At 37.5% G+C, this 25,682-nt stretch overlaps 2 protein-coding genes across 3 annotated transcripts in view; both read right to left on the bottom strand.

The window, feature by feature from the left end:
* Positions 1 to 24,733, bottom strand: part of LOC306871772 (guanine nucleotide-binding protein G(I)/G(S)/G(O) subunit gamma-10-like) — a 480,959-nt gene extending 456,226 nt beyond the window's left edge. Inside the window, exons 1-3 of the mRNA XM_079419917.1 lie at positions 24,565 to 24,733; positions 23,413 to 23,557; positions 19,969 to 21,978 (exon numbers count right to left, since the gene is read on the bottom strand). Of these exons, the coding sequence (XP_079276043.1) occupies positions 23,432 to 23,557; positions 24,565 to 24,645 (207 nt within the window). The 5' untranslated portion in view covers positions 24,646 to 24,733 and the 3' untranslated portion in view covers positions 19,969 to 21,978; positions 23,413 to 23,431. The remainder of the gene's footprint in view (positions 1 to 19,968; positions 21,979 to 23,412; positions 23,558 to 24,564) is intronic.
* LOC306871715 (ras-related protein Rab-35-like) lies at positions 175 to 14,790 on the bottom strand. 2 transcript variants are annotated; one of them, XM_079419826.1, is made up of 7 exons: positions 14,524 to 14,790; positions 13,768 to 13,818; positions 11,985 to 12,108; positions 8,785 to 8,909; positions 7,890 to 8,014; positions 4,870 to 4,963; positions 175 to 919 (listed from the first exon to the last, which is right to left on the bottom strand). In XM_079419826.1, exons 1-7 carry the CDS (start codon positions 14,573 to 14,575, stop codon positions 852 to 854), a joined length of 639 nt encoding a protein of 212 aa, XP_079275952.1. In that variant the 5' UTR covers positions 14,576 to 14,790; the 3' UTR covers positions 175 to 851. The 2 variants fall into 2 exon arrangements, with proteins under 2 accessions (XP_079275952.1, XP_079275953.1); XM_079419827.1 differs by lacking the exon at positions 175 to 919 and having other exon boundaries at positions 2,292 to 4,963.
* Positions 24,734 to 25,682: the final 949 nt, after the last annotated feature.

The raw sequence follows: 25,682 nt of genomic DNA, 5'->3' as shown, positions 1-25,682 counted from the left end.
TTTTTTGCATTTTTATCCAATTTTGCAACAAAATAAATACACTAACTATATATTAATCTTTTTAATTTTAATATATAGTTATATAGTTTAATATATAGAATATTAATTATTCTTTATAAATATATTTCACTTCCACTTTAGAGGTCATAAAGGAAGGGTCAAGCACATTGCATTATGGGATGCAGTATTTAATGCTCAGTGTATACTGTACTATATTCTGCAGAAAACACAAAGTCAAGTCAATTTTATTTGAATAGTTTTTATCACTGTATATTGCTTCAAAGAAAAATTAAAGACCATTTAAAAAAAGGGAACAGGGAAAAGTTCAGGATTTTAATACAATAAAGCCTGCTTCAGCTTTCTGCTTATAGACAAATCTCAATGGAAGCCCATTTCTGCCAGTTTTTAAAAAAAAATACTAAACTTTTTTCTCACAATTTGAACTGCAATTCTAAGAAGGAGGTCATAATTCCGAGACAAAAAATTCTAAGAATTGTGAGATAAAAAGTCGCAATTACCTTTTTTTGTTTTTTTATTCTGTGGCAAAAATAAAACAATTGTGAGATTTAAATTAGGAAATGCAAGAAAAAAAAAAGATTTTTTTTTTTCTCAGAATTGTGACAAAGTCTGAACTGAGAGATAAAAAGTCACAATTACCTTTTTCTATTATTCTTCTGTGGCAGAAACAGGCTTCCATGAGTCTCAGTCTCAGAACAGAAGTGTTTTAGATGTAGTTCAGTCTGACGTGTCACACCATCTGGGCTGTGTCTCTCTCTATAGACTACATAAGTTACATTACCACACTCTGACCTCTGACACGCCACACAGAGCAAATACATTCTCATTGAGTTTCACTGCCTTCTGAAGATCTGGTTTCCCTGGTGATGTCTGTGAGCGCCATGGCAACAGCCTCCCCGAGCTGTGATAGAGACATGGGAAATTACAGAGAAAACAGAAACCATTCATATGATAGACAAGACGATATCCCCAGCACTCATAGGTCATTAGAACAATCACGACATCATGCTCTAAAGAAATCAGCTTGCCTGACAAACTGATCATGTTTCTTCATCAGGTTTGGAGAAATATGTCATTCCGTCATTGTCTCAGCAATGGATGCTCTGCAGTGAATGGGTGCCGTCAGAATGAGAGTCCAAACAGCTGATAAAAACACCACAATAATCATTTTCAGATTTCTCTCCTGATCCAGACCAGAACACTTTTTCACTGGAGGAAGCATTATTATGGATTATGTCTTCTCCAGATGTTAACTGATGGACTGGAGTGGTGTGGATTATTGTGATGTTTTTATCAGCTGTTTGGACTCTCATTCTGACGGCACCCATTCACTGCTGAGACACTGATGCAATGCTACATTTCTCCAAATCTGATGAACATCTTGGATGGCCTGAGCATTGTATGACTTCAGAAGACTTGAATGTAGTGCATGAGTCATATAGTCTATAGCATTATGATGCTGCAGAAAGAAAATGCCATGGAAACAACATCATTCTGCACAATGCAATGCATCATTCTATGAATTTGAATGCATTACACATCCTACACACTGTACAGATTCTATTAAAGCAGTTTTACTCTTTAAACTCTGTTCACGTTCCTGCAGGAGCAGATGGAGCAGACATGACCTCACGGGTCACCGCACCAGCAGGACGACAAACGAGGACATCTGGAGCTAAAACTACAGTACATCTTCACAGAGACCTCAGAGCAGCTACAGACTATACACACTCGCTGAAGAACATGCAAACCTCACCGCCATGATGCCTGATATTCTGGATGGTCGAGACACAAGTAAACTTAAAAAACATCAAAGCAAAAGTCTTTTTTTTTTACATATTGTGAATTCAGTGTCACATGATCTTCAGAAATCATTCTAATATACTGATTTGCTGATTATTATCTATGTTGAAAACAGTTGTGCTGCTCAATATTTTTGGTGAAACAGTGATACACTAGTTGGGGGTAAATAAGATTTAAAAGAAACAAGAAACTTAACACTATTATTCATTAAATGGATGCATTAAATTGATCAAAAGTGATAGTAAATACATTTATAATGTTACAAAGGTTTCTATTACAAATAAATGCTGTTCTTTTGAACTTTCTATTCATCTGTGAATCCTGAAGAAAAATTAAATGCATCAGTTTCCACAAAAATATTGTGCAGCACAACTGTGTTCAACATTGATAATAATCAGAAATGTTTGTTGAGCAGTAAATCAGTATATTATTATGATTTCTGAAGATCATGTGACACTGAAGACTGGAGTAATGATGCTGAAAATACAGCTGCAGATCACAGACATACATTATGATTTAACATATATTCACACAGAAAATAGATGTTGTAAATTGTAATAATATTTCACAATTTTACTGTTTTGACTGTATTTTTGATCATATGTAGCCTTTATGAGCAGAAGAGTCATGAAAACACCTTAACTAAATCAAACCTTTGACCTGTTATTTGCTTTTAAATACAAAAATCATTTAAAATTTTAAAAAAAATGTATTACACGAGGAGCACAAACAGTACCCATTTTGTAAAATGAAGTCCCTGATTTTAACACAATTCAGATTCTAGCCTGACTGACATGAATGTTTCTGATTTGTCTCCAAAAATGCATTTAAACAGTAACTGGATAAAAGCTTATCCAGAAACAGACCAGAGCCAGATCATCTGAACAACAAAGCAAAGCGTAGATCTGAATCAAATAAAAGCTTTAGACTGCAGGAGTTTAGCGACACCTTGTGGTGAAACAACCACAGAAGCATTTTATCTAGTAAAGACAATGAGCAAAGATGAACATTTAGTTCTCTTAAAATGTTTATTATCATTAGACTCGTGTTGGGACAATGAATATGAGTAACAGTGGATGGTTTCCAGTGTCCACCAGATCATTCCACACACAAACAGAAGCGCACAGATGCATGTGTCAGTGTCCACATGCAGACATGCGTGTTCGCTCGCGTGTAGCTGCGTCATATAGAGCAGACGCTCAATGATATGAACACATAAATTAGCACAACGGTGGTTTCATAAGGGTTTGTCGCAGATTCCCTGTGAACATCTCAAAGCAAGAATCATTCACTCCCACAATCTGTCACTGTAATCATGTATTAGGATCCAAAAGCATCACCAGCAACACTCGGCTCTTCAGGATGTGATATTTTCAGTCGTAAATGCCGCTGGTGTCTTAATATTCCTGCTGAAAAGGAACTAGATTGCGTTCAGAAGATCCGAGGAGTCAAATACAGCAGATTACAGTCACATGATCCGCTTTAGAGAGGTCACTTTTGTTGTTAGTCTCTTTCAAATTGGAAAATAAGGAGAGATTGTGCTCTAACCAGCACTGAGAACCGTAAATTCAATTAAAATGCTTCATTTGCACGCCTCCGTGTCTTATGTCCTTTCTAATGTGAAACACTAAGGAGACATTTAGCAGAATGTTCACGCAGCTCTTCTCCATTCAGTGAAAGCATCATAAAACACTTTCCGCTTATGATCCACAGAGGAAATTAATGGTTTGCAATGACATGAAGGTGAGCAAATGAAGAAAGTGTGCGTTTTTGCGTGAATTATTCCTTTAAAGGAATAGTTTATACAAAAATGTGCTGTAAATGTGTTCACCCTCAGGTCATCAGAGATCAGGATGAGTTTGTTTCTTCATCAGGTTTGGAGAAATGTGTCTCAGCTGATAAAACCATCACAATAATCCACATTCCACAGTAATCCACAAAACAATTCTCACATGCTTGATCTGTGCAGATTTCTCTCCTGATTCAGACCAGAACACTTTTTCACTGGAGGAAGCTATATTATGGACTCATATTTTAGTTAAAAACATCTTAATGCTGGATTTGTTTCAGCTTTTGTCTCCTCCAGATGTTAACTGATGGACTGGAGTGGTGTGGATTATTGTGATGTTTTTATCAGCTGTTTGGACTCTCATTCTGACGGCACCCATTCACTGCAGAGCATCCATTGCTGAGACACTGATGCAGAGACACATTTCTCCAAATCTGATGAAGAAACATCTACATCTTGGATAACCTGATAGTGATATCATTTTCATCAATTGATGAACTATTCCCGCACTTTCATGCAGTTGCACATGAGATTCAGCGTTTCCTCCCAGCTTTGTAAATATAATAACTTTCAGTCAATGGCACCAGATTCACTAAGCGCTACTGTGTGTTTGATTGTATAATTTGTTAGTAAAAAAATACAACTTTACAAAAATGAAAGACAAAAGAGAAAGCAAAAGGCAAAACAAGTGTCTCTTGGCAGTTGGCAGAGCAGCACACATTTGGTCCATAGCGGCCAGACAATCCGTCTGTGACGACGTGCATGAAAACATGGGAAAATTCATGATGTTCTCCAACTTATATGTGGTCCTGATTGGTGTCGGTAGGTTAAGTCACATTAACACTGCAGTCGCTCACATTTGGCCTTGTTGGTATGATTCCACAGCATGTGAAACGCAGACAATGACGAAAACACAAACGTTTAATTTTCTATTTTAAAATTTCTGTGGCAGATCTTCCGAGCATCTTCTGGGAAAAAAGACAAGGATGAAGTGCGATGCCACTGGAATCCAATCCTGCTGAAGCATTGGAGTCTGCAGGCGTCCTCCCAAATGGGCTCATCGTTAGTAAATCTCTATAGATATCTCTCTCATTACTAGTCTCTCACGGGTTGGTTTAAGTGTGTTAAGCTGTCTGGCTCTTGTCAGTTCAGTGGTGTTTTGTCGATTGGCTCTCTAAGGGTGTGTGTGTGTGTGTGTGTGTGTGTATACATGAGTCCGGTCCATTAGCAGCATTTCTTCTTGCGTTTGCTGCTCTTACTCAGTTTGACGACTTCGCTCTGCTGCTGCTGCTGCTGTTTGGCCACAGACACTTTCCGGGCCTTCAGGACGAGCTCGGTGATGCAGTTGAACATCTGATGCACAGACAGACACAATAAGACATCACTGAGACAGTCTGAACCAATAAAAACAAAGCATAACGCACTCCTGTACATTAGATGTTTGCTTATAATTATATGAAAAAGGGCCCATACTGTGCACTTTTGTGTTATTTTAGTATCATTGAGATACTATTATAGTTTATTAAAATGCTGAATTTATTTCATTTATAATCATTTTATTTATTGATTCCATTTGTGTTTTAATTTTAGTTAAAGGTTTATTAATTGTTATGTTTTTGACTTTTCATATTTCATTTTTTTGGCTTTTTGAAATTATTTTTTAATTTAATAATTATTTTGTAATTTTATTAAGTTTTACTTATTTTAATACATCATAGTATTATAGTTTTATTAATATTTTGAATAATGTTTTGTCTATAGTTTTATTGTTTTGCATTTATAGTAGGGCTGTCAGTCGATTAAAATTTTTAATCCAATTAATTACAAGGTGCTGAGATTAATTAATCTATTAATCCCAAACTAAATTTGGCTGTGAAAATAGCCCTAAAAGACCATTTAAACCTATTATTGTGTAACATATTTAGGCTACAACGGAAGATAATTGGAGAAACATCTCAGTATTTTTGTTCATGCAATGAAAGTCACTGGTGACTTCAAAATACTTTCTTTTGCACATAAAAGAATGTAAGTCATTCAGGTTCGAAACAACATGAGGCTGAGTAAATGATGACCGAATTTATTTTTCAGGTCATGGTCTCAATGGTACACAAAGTTTCGTAATGGTACACCGATGCATTCGTAAAATCTAATTTTTTTTTATCATAATACTCTATTCATGTTTTGTTCAATTATAGCGCCACCAAGAGGCACAATCCCACCAAATTTTTTCATGTGTCTTTAGAGCGTGCCCATACATGTGTATGTCAAATTTGGTGAAAATATCTCATTTTGTTTTGGAGTTATAGATATATTTGTGTGATGAAAAATAGATGAAAAGTAGCTAAAAAATGACTTTGTTTGCGTTTTTGTGCCACGTAATATAAAAATTTTGGCAATTGGGCATTAGCGTATAGCCGGGACGCTATGTTTCGGAATTTCCTACGGTGGTTTCGTGTCGATCGGTGTAACGGTTTCTAAGATATTGGCAAATGTTTTTTAAGCACTAAAACGCAAGGTACCACAAACCATAAGACAAAACCTGGCAAGTTTGGTATCGCTGGACTCGCGAGTCTAAAAAGGTGACTCCCATGAAAATAAGTCGACCAAACCCAGTTATAAGCATGTGAATATTTGATTTTACCACTAGGTGGCGCTGGCACAAAACTTCTCCGGCTTCTTCTGGGCATCGTGCTGATGACCCATACCAAGCTTCGTAATGATACGTCAATGCGTTTAGAAAATTTAGCTTTTTAGTACAAAATTTCAAATGGCCGACGCCCAAAATGGCTGACATGGGAAAATTGGATACGGTTCGACCGAATCTAAAGAGACCAGTTTCTTGATTTTTGGTCAAACCACTGAGAAGTTATAAGCAAAAAGAGCCATTTTTCGTATCTCTTGACCACTAGGTGGCACAGCACCGAAACACTGCACGTAGCCTCAGGTCATGCTTGTTATAACACAATCTGTCAAACCGTTGCGGAGATATAGCCTCAGATCCATTTTGCGTGCTTTTCGGCGAATTCGTTAGTGTGGTATTTGAGAACGCTTGGACGAATCGACTTGAATTCCATAACTGTTTGCCAGCATGGTCTGTAGATGATCTGAGCCAATTTTGGTGAGAATCGGATGAACCGTCTAGGACGCGTTCGAAAAAGAAGGTTTTACGAACAATTGAAAATAGTGGGAAAAAAACTTCATTCAACTGCTACAAATGAATAAATGTTTTGATTCATAAAACGTTGAAAACTGATATTTGAAATTATTTTTAAAAAATACTGTAAATGTGAAATTAAAACCACCAGTAGGTGGCAGCAAGTCACTGTTTATAAGTGAGTCATTGCGACTGAACCGAATCATTTAAACATTTGATTCATTAAGGAATGAAACACTGTCATGTTGCTCAGAGACGCAGAACAGTGCTGTGGCTGTGTTTGGAATTATTTTTGTTGTTGACATAGCGCAAAAACAGGCAATATGGTGTCTAAAACGTAAGCCTCTTAATGTTAACTTCTTGTTTATTGAACTGTTATAAAATCACATTTGTACTCATGATGGTTTTTGGAGCAAAAAAATGGCGCTCGATCTTCGTGTGAAACAATATGAAATGATATAAATATATAAATTTTCTGCTCCCATCTTGAATTTTCTGATCATTCTTCATGCATTGTAATACTGAATCATGATAATACTGAAAGAACGCTCTTGCACGTGAGCTAGTCTAACCTGGACGATTTTACGCGTGCACTCTGTATGTGTGTTTTGATTGATTCTTGCAATACACTCGTTAAAACAACAATTACGAAATTAACGATATATATCGCACACCCCTATAACAAAGGCTAAATCATAAATAAAGGCAGTTATTATTGTTTTTGGTATTGACTTTTTCAAGTTACTTGTCCGATTTCTCTTCCACTTGCCCGACCAAAGCATTCACTTGTCCCGGACAAGCGGACAAACGTTAATGTCGAGGCCTGGGCTGCCATAGACTCAAGAGCGGAGGAAGAAAATAATAATGGCAACAAAAACAATAGGTGCTTGGCCCCTAATAAATATGACTTGCAGCACCAAAACAGTCGATACATTTCCTATTCCCCAAAAGTCTTTGGTCTTTAAAGGAAGTTTCTGAAGGCTCTGGTATGTCACATCAAACTCTTTTATTATACAAAAGAACAAAGCAAATGCTGCTTTTCATGATATGACTCCATTAAAGGTTTTATTTTCTGTAGCATGCTGGTGTTTAATCTAATCGAAAAGCTTGAAAAGCTTGACTTACGTCCTCGACGTTGACGTTCTCCTTGGCGCTGGTCTCAAACAGTCGGATGTCCATCTGCTCAGCAAACTTCTGCGCGTCATTGGTCTCCACCACTTTAGAGGCGGGATCGTCATTCTTATTACCCACTGAACCCAGAGCAGAGGACATGAGCGTTAAACAAACACAACCAATAACCACCGCCACAACAACATCTCCATATGAGCCAAGAGCAAAGGGCCAGTCATTCAGAACATGCTGAATCTGAAACACTATTAAGAAATGCCAAGCTCATATTTCATCCCAAAAACAAAGAATTAAAGATAAAGAAAATTATGCCTATTATTAGGACCATTATTTTTAAGACCAGATTTATTTTTGTATTTGTGCAAGTCAATTAAACACATTATCCTCCAAAAAATCTCATTACTGCATTAAAATAAAATATGTAAAATATAAAAATTTAAGAAAAACAATATAAAAAATAACAGCATTAAAGTAATAACAATTTGAAAGGAAAATGCCCAACATTTTCTTCAAGAGCAGTAAAGACAAATTTTTACCATCTTTAAATAAATACATAAAATTGTGTAAACTATCCTGTAGTCCATATAATGAAATATACAAAACGTAAACAACAACGTGGACAGAAATATCATTTAAATATATATGCATTCTTAATTGCATTATAACATTGCATTAATACTTCTATAAACGTTTTTGTCACACCATGAAAAGTGAACTGTGGAAAAAAAAAAACCTTCTTAAACATATAACACACAAACAAATATATATATGTGTATATATATATAACCTTAAATCTTCATGTCAACTACTGCAATTGAACTTTTCCACATGTAACAGGACCAGGATATTTCTCTGTGAAATTCAACCAAAACAACAACAGCAATATACTTACCTAATATTCGACAAACGTCGTCACAGTTTTGATTGATTTCATGAAGCCAGCGTTTGACGTTCACGAAGGACTCCGCGCTGCTGACGTCATAAACCACTATAACGCCGTGAGTGCCTCTATAGTACCTGAAAGAGACCACCACACACACACACACACACACACAACCACATCAGGGCTCTGAAGCTTGACGAATACAAAAATAAAACCACAATAAAAGTCCTGATCTGGGATCAGCCTCGGACAGACACGATGATGGACACAAGGACAGGTCTGTTTGTTGGTTTGTTTATAATTTAGCATCATTCCAGCTACAACGGCTATATTAATTGTGAGAAATAAGTAAAAACAAAGTAAATAAAAATCTATTTATAAATGGTTTTTAAAGTGAAACAAGGACATGAAAACCTGCTTAAGGAATAAAAAATATTTATTTATTTAATGTTTTATTTATTAGGGACAGATACAATAAACAGATGAAACTGAAATAACATGCATGTATCATAGTGCTTGTAGCTGAAGCAAAAAACAACTAGTAGTACACAAATTTATAATATAAAGTACTCTAAACATGACTACAAGTTTGTTGCTGTATCAACCAAGATTTCGTGGCTTTTTCAAAATTATCATCATTTGCAATAGATTTTAAATAGTCAGGCAATTAATTCCCAAAATTTTGGAGCAAAATTTCAAGCCAAGCTGACAATTTTATTGTAAACTTTTCTTCAATTTCCACACAATTCCTACCAGATGCGTAGATAACCATGTCATCAGCATATATTTGAAGACTCGCATCACGACACACTTCTTGAAGATCATTAATGCTAAAAAGAATCGGACCCAAAATTGTTCCCTGAGGAATTCCTATATCAATATTATGAGGAACTGACTTAACATCATTAATGACAACACTTTGTTCACAGCTTGAATCAAACTATAACAGAGATCTTTTTGATAAATTATATTTTGTTACTTTTGACATTAAAATATTATGATTTATGGTATCAAATGCCTTTTTCAGATCCAGGAACACGGCACCAACTTTGAATCCTTTATCAAGTGACTGCTTAATATTTTCTAATAATAAGCAAGTAGCTTATTATTAGAAAATATTCAACACAACCATCTCTTTAAGACTTTAAAGAGTCGTTAAAAAATTTATTAAATCATAAAAATGCTAAATTAAAATAAATAAATTGTAAAAACAAAACCATTTAAAATAAACACTAAAATATTTTATATAAATAAAAATTAATAATATATATATAATTAACAATATATTTATTAGTTTACCTGCATGTGACCAAAATCACAATTTGTTTTTAATTATTGAAATATTTAACTTAAAATCTCTGGGAAACTTCAAGTAAATATTTTAGCTCAAAGGGGTTTGGCTGACAAAAAAAGTTTGGGGATCTGATCTGAGAGAATAAACACATTTAACTCCACAGAAACCGTTTTCAGCAGGACTGGTACTAAACTCCACATATTCTGTGTTTATTAAGTTTTAGATAATCTCATCATGCTCTCATTGACCAATAAGAACACATTTTACCATGTTTAAATCCACAGATTTCATGCTAAAATCTGCACTGAAAATGAGAAAAGGCCATCTAGACTCCAGCATGTGCAGCGTTTAAATAAAACACAAGCAATCAATTCTACATGAGACTGAGGGAAAGGGTGGCCCGTGACTCTTTCACTTCCTGCGACTGACATCACTAACAGGAAGTGGTTGTCTGAGATGACTTTTCTGAAGGCACACATCCATCAGTTCCCACGTCAAAACATTCATCTTCGTGATCTGAGGATCACTCATGAGCACACAGCGTTGTGTTTCGACAGCGTCAGCAGGTTTAAAGTTGGATTTCTTTCCCATGAGTCGTAACAGAGGCTGTTTCTGAGCCGAAATTCACTTATTCCAGACTGCAACTCATACTGTGAGTGAAGAAAATCTCTGTTGAATTTAGGGCTGTCAAAATTAACGTGACAATAAGGCATTAACAGTTAAAAAATAAAAAGCTACATTAAAGCAGGCTCTATTTGACCAGATGAATCACCCGTAGTTCAAGCCAGCATTGCCAATTCTGCAGTTTTCCTCTATACACCAAACATTTGTGCCACGCCTCGCATCCAATAATCACAAAGAGTTCTGTGCTTTCTTACTTCTGATAAGAAATAAACAGCTTTCAAATCCTGTACATTCTATCATGAAATACAATAAATGCCATTTTGACGCAGCAAAAACTAATAAATTTAGTTGCTTTTTTTGTCATTTGCAATGTATTGATAATTAAAAATTAAAACTAATTATAGTGTGAATTTTGTGAGAAAACTGACAGAATTTGAAACTGAAAAGATTAATCTTCAGATTTTGATATTGAGATCACACATCAGTAAAATAAACATTTTTAGTGTTCCACAAAAGCATGGGTTTGAAACTAACTGAGGGATTTACTTCAAAAGGCACTTCACAGATTGATCAGATTTAAAGCTACAGTTTCCTTCAATCCTCACGCTCTCAGTCTGAACACATGAAACATGTCCTGGAAAGCATGAAGTCAAACATGCTCTCGTCACGCACCGCACTCAGTGCATTGAAACTGAATGTATGAAGTGTCTAAAGGAAGGCGGCTTTAACCTGCGGTTTCCACGCAGTCTGAAAGAGGAAACAAGACACTTTAAAACCTGCTGTTCCTCCGCTTGACTGTGTGAGATCACATCATTCAGATATCACTCTAAAGATATCACTTTTACCACTGCAACACGCCTCATTTAAAGACGTACTTGCTCAAGGGTATTCTAAGAATTAGAAACACAGTTCACAGCTAAAATACCAGCAAACAGCTCCTTCACATACTGTAGGAGCCCCATTCATCAGAACAACCGGTTCAAATCTGCCACGAAGCAAAGGGAAGCCAGATGCATTCAACAACTACGAGCCGGACCCGAGCTAATGTGTACTGATGAACACCGACACCGAGAGAGCTGGCGTTGACCAACCCGGCTCTCTTAACCAGAGCAGAAAAGTCAAACAAAAAAAAAGAAAGAAAAAGTAACAGTGATTTTTCTGATGTTTACACAGTAACTCGACTACACCCGAGTTCAGCATGTGGACAGTTCTTTAGGACTCATCCAATGCTGCTCTCAAAACTGTCGAAAAGAAAGCGTCTTAAAATGCATCGGTGTAATGCGTCACTCACGTGGAGGTGATCGTCCGGAATCTCTCCTGTCCCGCTGTATCCCAAATCTGCAGCTTGACTTTCTCCCCGTTGATTTCCACCGTGCGAATCTTGAAGTCCACACCGATGGTGGTGATATAGCTACCTGCAACAACACAGAAATCAGCATAAAAATCACAAAACGCTCAGGGAACTAAGCAGCAATGGAGAGCGCAACTACAACGCTGCTGATTTTATTCTCATAAGTAGGCCTGTCGCAATAATCAATATATCACCCATTATATTTACATAAAAACAAAACACAATAACATTAATAAAAATTGTTTTTTGCACTCCACTTGTGCCTGTGTCCTTTGCAGCTTCTTGTACATAACGTGGTGTATTCATAAGGTGCTAGTTCAAATTGAAAAAATGCTTCTACAAAAAAAAAAAAAAAAAAAAGTTTAATCTGCAGATATGGCCTTGTTTAGAGATCTGTGCCTTTGTGCATGCGGAGATCTGACTGCTAGGGATTGTGTTTTTCAGCAATAGTGTGCACCCTTAATTTACAGAGAAAAGAATGTCAGGGAAAAATCTCCGGACAATATTGTACCGGACAAGAACATATTTGGTGATGCAATAATATGGCAGCGTAGAGTGAGGTGCACAGTAAACATGAAGCCAATGTGCAAGTGAAGAAGCATTTAAAACCGTCTGAGAAAGACACAAAAATCATTCCAAGCACGGACACCAAGAGACTGTTTAGCACTGCTTTCGCATGTCTTCGATGATAAGAGGAAGGGGTGGTTGCTGTATGATGATTGAAACCGCGAAATGGCCTTAAACTGCAGAATGTAATGTTTTCATTCAGACAGTGCTGCACCGGTTCAAAGTCAAAAGTGCCAGGAAAACTAATCAGGTGCTCAGTAACATTTTTACTAATTTTTACAAGGCATGTGACAATGTGCGACAAACATCTTCCCAAATTCTTAATAAGAATAATTTATAACTATATCTGCTGTGTTGTCAACAGGAAGCACTGAGGTCCACCAAAATAAAAACGCCAACAACATTCATAAATGTTAGTACTGCAATTTTACTGTTGTTCTGTTAAAAAAAAGTAACAATAACAATGATAATAATAATTACAACAGCTCTATTAATACATTTATTATTATATTCACACATAGTGTTCAAATTGGGATCTGTAATATTTTCTAATGTTTTAAAAGATGTCTCTTTTGCTCAGCAAGGCTGCATTTATTTGTACAGTAAAAATGACAAAAACAGTAATATTGTGAAATTTTAATTAACTGTTTTGCATGTGAACTTATAGTAAAGTGTAATTTATTTCTGTGATGCAGCGCTGTATTTTCAGCATCATTACTCTTCAGAAATCATTCTAATATGCTGATTTGCTGCTCAAAGTGTTCAGTTTTTGTTGCTTTTTCTTTGAAAAGCAAGACAAAAAAGCACATTTTGGCCATTTAATTTTTGTAATGGTGAAAAAAATTATGAAAATACACTGGAAAACACGTATTTGGCCATCAGCCTTCGGCCAAGTGTTTCATTTTGTTCAGCTTCAGCCAAGAATTTTAATTTCGGTGTATCCCTAATAAATGTAACCCTCCAAAATCTCTCCATGTATCTCTTATTTAGCAAATGTGTATAAACCTTTATAACATTAACCAGCATTAAATTAATGTGCAGCTATTGGCGGGACTGTAGAAGTCAGCATCATCAATCATATATACGACGGAGAATCAGTTAGTACTTCTTCCACAGCTCATGTTTGTTAAAAGCACACGAGACGTGTCGATCCTACCTGAAAATGTGTTATCAGCAAATCTCAGCAGTAAACTGCTTTTGCCAACACCTGTGGAAAAACAGAAAGAAAAAAATACATGAGACGACATTCAGAAGCTCTGCGGTCATTCACATTCTATATAATTACATTATTATTTACCTTTTTTAAATTATTATCATAAACATACATATTAGGTCAATATTATATCACATTATATTTTTTTTTACCTTTTTTAAATATTATCATAAACATACATATTATTTGTGTGTGTGTGTGTATATATATATATTACTTTTTAATATTAAATTTAAATATTATTTATTTTATTCCTTTCATTTAATAATATATCAGTACAACATCCCAACATTAAATAAATAGATCCCAGGCTGAAATGACCTATACTAATACTAAATCCCTCAACTTAACCATCTAGTTTGTTTATTCATCGATTCTGTCACAGACAGTTCAACTAATATGCCAGTCAGTATAACATATTAATATTTTACTTTAATAGACAATAAAAATATAATATTAGAACACACTCTGACTGTATTACTCTACACTGTTGACAGGCCCATTATATGAGCTAAAGCAGAAGCAACATCCCTACAGACCTCATACAATGTCATTTATAAGCTGTCAGATGAATCAAAACAGATGTGTTAGGTGTATATCCAGCACAAATAACCATCTGAAGCGGTTCTGGTTCATGTAAGTGTCGTTCTAGGCGAGCCGAGGCCTGTTTCCCGTCTCTCATCCTCGGTGTTTCCTTACCGCTGTCGCCGATGATGAGCAGCTTGAAGAGGTAATCATAGTCCCGCGCCATGGCCCGGATCGATTCCCCCGCACAGAGAGGCTGTCCAGGAAGCGAAACCTCCCGCTGCACCTCCTCTCCCGGCGGAGAGACAGCCGTATATGTGCTTTAACGTGTCCCCTGGTTTATTTTGAGCGGTTTGCGAGGGATCGGATCTACACTCGCAGCGGATCTGATGCTGCTCGCCGCCTCGCAGCCGCTCAAACAAACCCCGCCCACTACAACTCATGATGCCTTACTGCGCAGGCGCACAAATCACTGCGGCACTGCAGCAGATCCTCCAGCAGAGGGAGCTAAAGAGGCGTCTCTTCAGTCACACTTCAAATCATAGACATAATAAATACTATTTTTTATTATATCTATGCTTCAAACAGGCAATTACATTATTTATTTATGAGGATAAACCCCAACCTAAATCACAGTCAACTTTCTGCATTCTTACTTTCTCAAAAAAAAAAACTCATTCTGTATAATTTATAAGCCTTTTGTACCTCAATTTAGGTCCCCACCTTGACACGAGTCCCCATGAGTCTGTGTGTATTCAGGTTTAAGTCCCCACTAGGATATATAAACCTGTACACACACACATACATGGAATATACATGTATATATGCAAAAATTAGATAAATACTACTAAAAACACACACAAACACAGACACTAATGCATAAAGACAATACAGATTAAAGGCCAATTTTGTATTTATTTTTTGAAAGGAGTACAAGAAACATAGTGAAAACAGTAATATTGTGAGATAATATTACAATTTAATTGTTTTCTATGTGAATATATTCTATATGTATTTTCAGCATCATTACTCCAGTCTTCTGTGCTGCATGATCCTTCAGAAATCATTTTCAATAAATGCTGTTGTTTTTAACTTTCTATTCATCGAAGAATCTTTTTTTTTTAATTATCTACACAAATAAATTATATTTTACATATTTAAATACAAAACAGCTATTTTAAACGGTAAAAGTGTAGGCTTGAAAGGAAGATGGCGGCGCGATCGATCGCTGCGGCTGCTCCGGGTCCCAAAGACGGTGCTTTTATGTCGTTTAATGTCGTCTGTTCGTCTCCAAATAGTGTCAGTTTACCGCTAACTCTTAAGGAAATCACCCCAGAATTCATCTATGATCGCCAAAGTCTTTTGGATATCAGCAACGCTTACGTACACCAACTCTCGCCGGCGGCTACTGAGAAGCTACGAGGCCTCTGTTTACTGCTGGAGCCGGACCTCGAGACCGCGGCCTCGCCTACTGACGCTACCCGCACAAGGCAGCGTCGCAAGCGGTGTGAGAGAGGACGGAAACGCGGTAAGCGCGGAGGTATACGAGCTAGGCTAAGAGCTAACCCCTCAAGACCAGCTCTTCCAACACTCATGCTCTCAAACGTCCGCTCTCTGGAAAACAAACTGGACTTAATTCAACTCAGTCGATCTACACAGCATGAGGCAAGGGACTGTTGCGTGTTTGTTTTCACCGAAACATGGCTAAACGACAACATCCCGGACTCCGCCATTCAACTGCACGGGCTTTCCAACTTCCGAGCGGACAGAGATTCATCACTGTCTGGTAAGACACGCGGAGGTGGCTTATGTGTTTATATCAACAAAGACTGGTGTAACAATGCTGCGGTACTATCAAAACACTGTTCATCGCTGGTGGAGTTTATGGTTGTGAAGTGTCGACCGTTCTATCTGCCGCGGGAGTTCACGGCCATTGTTATCGTTGCGGTTTACATCCCCCCGTGTGCAAACGCTAAGGACGCGCTTCGTGAACTGTATAGCGCCATCAGTGAACAACAAACAAATAACCCCGACGGCTTTTTCATCATAGCCGGTGACTTCAACCACGCAAACTTAAAGACAGTTTTGCCAAAGTTCTACCAACATGTGAACTTTGCAACAAGGGGAAACAACACACTGGACTTTGTTTACACAACAGTTAAGGACTCTTACAAGGCTGAACCCCGCCCCCACCTCGGGTACTCCGACCACATCACTGTTATGCTAATCCCAGCATATAGACCACTTCTCAAACTCACCAAACCGGTTGAAAAGCAGATCACAGTATGGCCAGACAATGCCACCTCAGCACTGCAGGACTGCTTCCAGGACACAGACTGGAATATGTTTAAAGAGGCAGCCACCTACAACAACCACACAGACCTGAATGAGTACACTGAAACTGTGACTGCTTACATCAAAAAGTGCACTGATGATGTGACAGTCACCAAAACCATCACCACACGTGCAAACCAGAAGCCATGGATGACAGCAGAGGTTCGTGGGCTGCTAAAGACCAGAGATGAAGCATTCAGATCAGGAGATAAAGCAGCCCTCAAAACAGCAAGAGCCAATCTGTCCTGTGGCATCAAAAAAGCAAAACGGTCATATGCCCAAAAAATCAACAACCACTTCACAGACAGCAGAGACACACGGAGCCTGTGGCAAGCCATTCAGACCATCACTGACTACAAGCCCCCGCCACAGGCCTGTGATAAGGACACATCCCTCCCCGATGCACTCAACCACTTTTATTCACGGTTTGAAATGCAGAATGACACCCCTGCACAAAAACTGCCCACACCTCCCAACGACCGGGCGCTCTGTCTGTCCCCAGCCGACGTAAGGAAGACCCTATCTAGGATTAACCCACGCAAGGCTGCGGGTCCTGACAACATACCTGGCCGTGTTCTGAGAGACTGTGCTGCACAGCTGACAGATGTCCTAACAGATATCTTCAACACCTCGCTGAGTCAGGCAGTCGTCCCCACGTGTTTCAAATCCACAACAATCATACCGGTACCAAAGAAATCACCTGTGTCCTGTCTCAATGACTACCGTCCCATAGCACTGACTCCAATCATGATGAAGTGCTTTGAGAAGCTAGTCATGCATAACATCAAAACCAGCCTCCCCAACACACTTGACCCGCTCCAGTTTGCATACCGTCCAAACCGCTCTACGGACGATGCAATTTCCTCCACCCTCCACCTGGCTCTTACCCACCTAGAAAATAAAGACTCCTATGTTAGAATGCTGTTCATTGACTTCAGCTCGGCATTCAACACAATAATCCCACAACAGCTCATAAATAAGCTAAACCTGCTGGGCCTTAACAATTCCCTCTGTAACTGGATCCTGGACTTTCTAACTGGAAGACCTCAGTCAGTCCGTGTCGGCAACAACACCTCGAGCACTACAACACTGAGCACAGGTGCCCCACAAGGCTGTGTGCTCAGCCCGCTGCTCTTCACACTGCTGACCCACGACTGCACTGCCAAGTTCAGCTCCAACCACATCATCAAGTTTGCTGATGACACAACAGTGGTAGGTCTCATCAGCAACAACGATGAAACGCACTACAGAGAGGAAGTGGCACAGCTGGCTGAATGGTGTGGCACAAACAACCTGTCCCTCAATGTGGAGAAGACAAAGGAGGTTGTGATGGACTTCAGGAGAAACTCCGTTGACCACCCCCCACTGACCATCGACAGCTCGACTGTGGAGAGAGTCAGCAGCACTAAATTCCTGGGGGTGCACATCACAGAGGATCTCACCTGGACCACCAACACCATGTCACTCTCCAAAAAGGCACAACAGCGCCTACACTTTCTCCGCCGGCTGAAAAGAGCAAGTCTCCCTCCACCTATCCTCACCACATTCTACAGAGGCACCATTGAGAGTGTGCTGACCAGCTGCATCACTGTCTGGTACGGGAACTGCAGTGCTGCTGACCGCAAGACCCTCCAGCGGACAGTGAACACAGCTGCAAAGATCATCGGTGCCCCTCTCCCCTCCATCCTGGACATCTTCCTTACACGATGCTCCAGCAAAACCAACAGCATCGTGAAGGACTCCACCCATCCCTCCCACAGTCTCTTCCAGCTCCTACCATCAGGAAGACGGTACCGGAGCATCAGAGCCCGCTCCGCCAGACTGCTCAACAGCTTTTTCCCCCAGGCTGTGAGAGCCCTGAACTCAAACCACCCCGCCCCCCTCTGAAACCTCATGCAAACCCCTACCTCCTGAACATGGACCACCCCCCACCCCAAACCTTACCACACCAAAGAAAAACTGTATGGAACTTTTATATATTTTTTTTATTTATTTTATTCTTATTTTTCTTTACACTATGGACACTCTCCTCTATGTGCACTATGGACACTTTACACTATGGACACTCACACTTTACACTATGTGCACTATGGACACTCACACTTTACACTAGGTGCACTATGGACACTTACACACACTGCTGCGTGTGCACAATCTCACAAAAAACTCAGCAATATATGTATGTTATGTTTACATGCTCTTGCACTACAAATCATCCTGCACTGTTCCCCAACCAGCTGCTGACTCAAATGTCTCTCTTTGCACATGTACAGTTTGTATTTTTTGTCTTCTATTTTTTAGTTTGTATAGGATAATATTTATGTGAAGCATTCGTATAGTTGTATTTTTTATCCTTTATTCTTTTAGTTTGTATAGGGTAAATACTTATATATAGTATACTTATAGTTAAATCTGTTAGTAGTGTATAGGTTTATAGTGTTTTTTTTCTTACTTCATTGTTGTATGTCTGTATTTATGTAGCACCGTGGTCCTGCGAGACACGACATTTCGTTCCACTGCATGTCCCCACATGTAGCGGAATGACAATAAAGCTCAACTTGAACTTGAACTTGAACTTGAACTTAATAGTATTTCACAACATGAGCAGAAATGACTTCAGAAATATTTTTAAAAAATTACTCCAATTTTTTGACTGATGGTGTTAAAAAATGTGGCAAATAAAAATAAATTAAACCAAAATTAATTAATTAATAAAAAAACAAAACAACAACAAAAACATTAAAGCTCTGTTATCAATGTATAGCCTAACTGTCATTAAATAAAAAATATCAAAGTGTCATTAATTTGAGAGAAAAATAGCATAAGCTTACTTTTTTGGCCAAAGGTGATTGTGCAATCCTGGCATCACATGTATATACGGTCCCCTCCAGAAGTATTGGAACAGTAAAGACAAAATTGCTCTGTTTGCTGTGGAGTCAAGATATTTGCAAATATGATTAAAAGATGAATATGAGACAAAACTACAGAATGTCACATTTTATTATTAGCCGTTTCAACACATACATGTTTTACCAAATAAAAAGATCAGCACTTTTAGAGTTCATCCCACTCATTGATGAGAGCATAAGTATTGGAGCAGTTGAACATAAGGCAGATATAAAAGATTAAAAGCTATTATTTAGTTGCAGATCCCTTGCACACAATCACAGCAGTGAGTCTGTGACCCATAGACATCACCAGACTCTTGCTCTCATCCTTTCAAATGCTTTTCCCAGTCTTTAATGCAGCCAATCCCAATTGTTGCTTGTTTTGGGGAGTTTCTGCCTTTACTCTCCTCTTCAGCTGGAGAAATTCATGTTCAATCAGATTTAAATCTGGAGATTGACTTGGGCAATCTAACACTTTCCATTTCTTTGCTCTTATAAATTCCTTGACTGAACTGGCAGGTGTTTTGGGTCATTGTCCTGATGCAATATGAAGCACTTCCCAATGAATCTGGTGGCATTTTCTTGAATATTGGTAGGCAAGATGGTTTTGTACCCTTCCAAATTCATTCTGCTACTGTCATCATACATTAAGTCATCAGTAAAGTTGAGAGGGCCTGTTCCAGAGACAGCCATGCATGCCCATGCCATGACACCACCTCCACCATGCTTTACAGATGAGGCTGTATGCTTGGGATCATTGCAGTTCCCTTTTTCTCTCCACATTTTTGCTTTCCCATCACTTAGATAAAGGTTCATCTTTGTCTCATCGGTCCATAAACACAGTTCCAAAACTCTTCTGGCTCACCTTTGTGCTTTTTTGCAAACTCTAATCTTGTCTTTCTATGTTTGGTGCTGCTCAGAGGTTTGCATCTTGCTGTGTAGCATCTGTAATTCTGTGTCAAAGTCTCCTGAGGACAGTAGATTGTCAGAGCATCACCCCAGCTTTCTGGAAGTTGTTGGTGATTTTACAGACACGTCTTTTAGGGTTCATTTTTTCTTATATATCTATGTTGCAAACAAAGATGCAGTGCCAGTTTAAAAGGTTTTGTGTATTAGGTGTGTGTTGCATATGTTATTATCTGACAATCTGTGCCCGGAGGTAATATTCTCTGAGGAAATAGACAAAATTAAGCAAAAATTATTTATAATGCTTGCTCATGTGAAGAGGGAAGTGATACTGATACTGAAGCCTGTTATAAATCTTCAAATGAACGAAAGTTTGTGTTTATGGACACTATTCACTATTAAACACGTATAGTTCATGTGCTGATATAAGTGTATCTGTTGCACAAAACACAACCACACAGATTTGCATTATGTACCAGAAAGATAGACAATATTCAAATGCATAAAGTTTTGAAAGAGCAAAAGATCATCTTATATAAACTCTGAATGTCGCAACAGAAGTGGATTTATCTCCATACTCTCAGAGCCAGAATAAAGCAATGACATGAAACAGGAAGTAGATGTTTCCTTTCACTGAAACTGAGTGGAAAAACTGATCAAGGGTATAACTAGATAACTGCACACTCGCTATAGAGATTTCCATGGCTTTTACATTTCAGTGACTGGAAACTCCATTTTAAAATTCCCTGATATTTCCTGATTGCTCATGACTTTGGGAGCCTCCACGTTGCAGTTTATATTTTTGCCTAAAACTATAGATAGACAGACTCGTTCCTCATTTAATGAGCGGCTTGATGGGTCACAGACATAATATTTGCAGAAGAAATGTTGTGTCCACCCAGATTGACCTGATTATCACCAGAGCAACAGGTTAATTTCATGCTAACAGATCATTTATTTACTCATGAGAGAAAAACATCGTCTAATCATGTCCTTCATCTTCACCACATCTTTTCTTGCCTTTAAACCTATCGAGTTTATGCTCTTAACAGTGTAGAGATTTCAGTTTAACTATACTTTAAACACTGTAAAATACATATATGTATATACATGCATACATATAGAAATAAATAGATAATATTTATTTTGCATTAAATCATTGACTACTAGTAAACTTTTTTTTTTCATTGGCTGGACAAATCACACTTAATCTGACAAAAAAAAGACAAAATCTCTTATTAATTAAAAAGAAAATTCTTCTTATACATCAATAAAAAGATAAATCCAAATCATTCATATGAATCAATGCTTCAGTTTCAAATAATTCTTTAGCATCCAACCTAAAAGAGCTGAATATTTAAAGATAAGACAAACACAGAAGAAATGCATGAAATGTCAGGCATCAGTATTCTCAGATTTGCACAAGATATCTCATCAAGTTTCATCTCATGTTGTTGCATACTATTAAAGATCAGTGTGCTGTTGATCTGCCTCCAGTCTCCTGTGAAAAAAAGACAAATTAATTTGAAAAATAAATAAAAACATTTAGTATTTAATCAATTTTGAAAGAACAATTGGCAAAAATCTGTCCAAAACCACACTGTGGAGCACAAAAGATGATGTTCGCCAAGAATAACACTTCAAAATGTCAAGGAAAAGCGGTCTATGACTCATTTTTGCGTTGGACTTTCATGTTCATTATGCAAAAGAGCTGCATGAAGATTTGAATGAGTAAACATGACAAAACTTTCACACTTCAGAACTTTGCAGTTCGGAGACTGAACCCACTGAAAAGCCAGATGTGTTTCGACACATCTCGTGCTGAACTAAGTATAGCTAACCACAGACGGCGAAGAAAAGCCGAACTCATGCTGGTCAAGAGCAGAAGTTGGACAGACGCTTGCCTGAATCTGAATTCTGGCTGACTCTGCAGTCATGACTCATTTTCCTTTAGCCACATTTTTAAAGAAACACATATATTATACAAAAAGAGAATGCACAATCATACAAAATGCACTGTTTTTTTAGCAGCACTATCCCAGCACTTCCTGTACTACCCCCAGCTTCCTGTTGATGTAAAAGAGTCAGATCAGGCTTCCCAACAGAAAGCCGGATGCGAGTCCAACGCTCCGGGCTAAAAATAATATCCCACACAGCTGTGTATGACTATTGAGAATATCTTGAGATGTTGAAATGAGTTTATAGTTAAATATTAAGAGAAGATGCATGCAACCTCAGGACAAATACACAAATGAGTCCAGACCAAACGTTACAATGATTCTTTATTTCCATTTCAAAAATATCGTTTTAAAACACAATGCTGGCTTATTTAATTACTGCTCATCACTCACATAAACGTCCAGGTTATTTTGCATACAGAAGTTGTTTTCAAGCTGGTTTATGCCACGGAATAAAACAATTAAAAACTTTGTCTCACAATTTGGACTTTGTTTTTGCAATTCTGAGACAAAATATAAACAATTGCAATTCTGACTTTTTCTCACAATTCTATCTTTGCATCTCGGAATTCAGTTTTTTTTTCCACAACAGAATAAAAAAGGTAACTGAATTTGCTCTCATAATTCTGAGTTTATATCTGACAATTCTGACTTTTCATCTTTAAATTGTAAATTTGTATAATATTACAAAAAATAAATTTAATATGTTTTTTCATTTATTTTAATTCATTTATTGTGTATTGTGAGTTTGTTACACCACTTGTAGATAGTAAAACTTTTTGCGCTATAAACCAGCATGTTTATGAATATGATAATCAACTAAAATATTATGATAAGTAATACCAGTTTGCAATATCAATCAGTATAACAGACTGTTTTTGTACCAGAAGCGTCTGAAACTGGAAGACGTTACAAATGGCTGGTTCTTCCGTTATAAGTGAGCTGTGTAAAGCTGTGAGGTGTTTGTCTTCACTCACATGAATGTGTATCTTTATTCTAGAGCAGGGTGCATGAGCGGGGCTCTCTGAACGGGTTACTCCCGGCCGGGACGCCTACCAGCAGTGCGTCTTTACTGGCGTTCTGGAGGCAGTACTGCTGTAGATCCACAGCGGCTTGAGAAACCTGCATCACAAACACACTCACATCAAATGGAGAAGGAACTGGCAAGTGGTTTTCCTTCAGAGTTCACTAATTAAACTGCAATCTGGGTTGCATCAGCTTTGACTTTGAGTAGTTTTCTTCATGTTTTTCCAGGAAGAGTGTGACACACAATCTGTCAATGTCAGAATCAGTGATGAATTTGGGCCAAAATACTGTAAACATATGACCTTTGACATCAAAAACTAAAGACACAGAAAGTGTTTTCACCCCCTCTTAAAGGTTGACAAGCCTAGTCGGCTAGTTTCATTTTATTATTCACATTTTACCGTGTTATTTGCTTCTTCTGCATGCTGATCATGATCCAGCAAAGTCAAGTCACCATCGTTTCTATAGCACTTTATACAATTAAGATTGTTTCAAAGCAACTCCACAGAAATAGGACAATGATGCAAAGATGCAATCTTTATCAAATTGGAGACTATATCAAAACAGAATAATTTTTTGAGCATGATAAACCAGTTAAAACAGACCCTCGGCATCTCATGTGTGAAACTTAGAGAAAACATAATCTGCCAATTTGTACTGTTTATTACTATAATTTGATGCCTGATGTCTATTTTTAATAATAACCATGCATTTCAGTTGGAAACAATAATCTGTGGCATTATCTGATTCCAATATCAGATTGATAATAATAATTAAAATAAAAAAAAAAACATGATTGCTCATTCATATCCGCGGCCATATTTTGCTGTATATCATATTTTAGGATATTTGTGAACAGCATTCAAATGATCACATTTCTGCTTGTTTTGAATGTTTATGAAAATCCATTAATAGACACATGAACAGTATTAAGAGCAGCAGTGGAGTGATATTGTGTATTTAATATTATTATTTGTCTCCTATCTAAATACATGTTAATTAGAAGATTGTTTTAATTAAATAAACTGAAGTTTGTTGAGTATAAATCTAACATCACTGTATAATGAATGAGAGATCACTTACTTCTGAGTGCTGAGACTTACTTTGATTCTCTCCACACTGGCTTCGAGTTTGAGCTGCTCAACAGTTCGTCTCATGGTCGTGAGGCTTGAGTTTGAAGACATGATGATGATTCCTCTCTCAGGACAGATGAAGGAGTGTGTCTGAGGAGCGTGAGCTGGTTCATGTGTGAGTGAAGCTGAAGGACTGGTGACTTCCAGACAGAAAGTGGCTGCGTGGGTGTGTTTATGGGAGGGGCCATTGGTGGGGATGGAGTGCTGTGTTGTCGTGCATGGGCTGGAATCCATGCCACATTTCCAAAGCAAGTATTGAAAAAAGAAATACATATGTGACCCTGGTCTTAAGTGTCATTTCGAAATTGGGATGTATGGTTTGTTATGATAGTACAATATTTGGCTGAGATACAACTATTTGAAAAACTGGAATCTGAGGGAGCAAAAAAATCTAAATATTGAGAAAATCTCCTTTAAAGTTGTTCAAATGAAGTTCTTAGCAATGCATATTACTAATCAGAAATGAAGTTTTGATATATTTACGGTAGGAAATTTACTAAATATCTTCATGGAACATGATCTTAATATCCTAATGATTTTTGGCATAAAAGAGAAATGTATAATTTTGATCCATACAATGTATATTTGGCTATTGCTACAAATAAACCTGTGTTACTCATGACTGCTTTTGTGCTGCAGGGTCACATATTTTGAAACATAAAAAGAAAGTATATTTTTGCAAACAAAAATAAAGAATTGCAAAATATAAATACATCAGTGCAAAAATAAAGATGCAATTAATTAAGGATTTAATGAGTTTAATACTTATGGGCCCGGTTTCACAGACAGGGTTTAGACTAAGCCAGGATTAGGCCATAGTTCAATTAGGACATTTAAGTCATTTTTATAAACATTCTTAGAAAAAAACATTACTGATGTGCATCTTGAGACAAAACAAAGGCACTGATATATTTTAAGATCAATCAGTGCAAGTTTCTTTCAGTTGAACCAGCTCAGATTTACATTTTAGTCTGGAACTAGGCTTAAGCCTTGTCTGGGAAACCGGGGGTATGACTTTTTAAAATCTCTGTAACATATTTTTTGTGAGACAATGTTTTGCAACACATTTTATTTGTCTTTTACGATTC

The sequence above is a fragment of the Barbus barbus genome (assembly GCF_936440315.1).
Source record: "Barbus barbus genome assembly, chromosome: 6".
In the NCBI taxonomy this organism is placed as follows: domain Eukaryota; kingdom Metazoa; phylum Chordata; class Actinopteri; order Cypriniformes; family Cyprinidae; genus Barbus; species Barbus barbus.
The sequence above is the reverse complement of the archived record's forward strand: the minus strand, read 5'-3'. Positions and strand labels throughout refer to the sequence as shown.

Coding starts and splice junctions, on each gene's coding strand:
- LOC306871715 (XM_079419826.1), bottom strand. CDS start 14,575: ATGGCGCGGGACTATGATTACCTCTTCAAGCTGCTCATCATCGGCGAC. Junction 13,819..14,523: donor GCTCATCATCGGCGACAGCG/GTAAGGAAACAC, acceptor GTTTTTCCACAG/GTGTTGGCAAAAGCAGTTTA. Junction 8,015..8,784: donor CGACGTTTGTCGAATATTAG/GTAAGTATATTG, acceptor CTCTGGGTTCAG/TGGGTAATAAGAATGACGAT.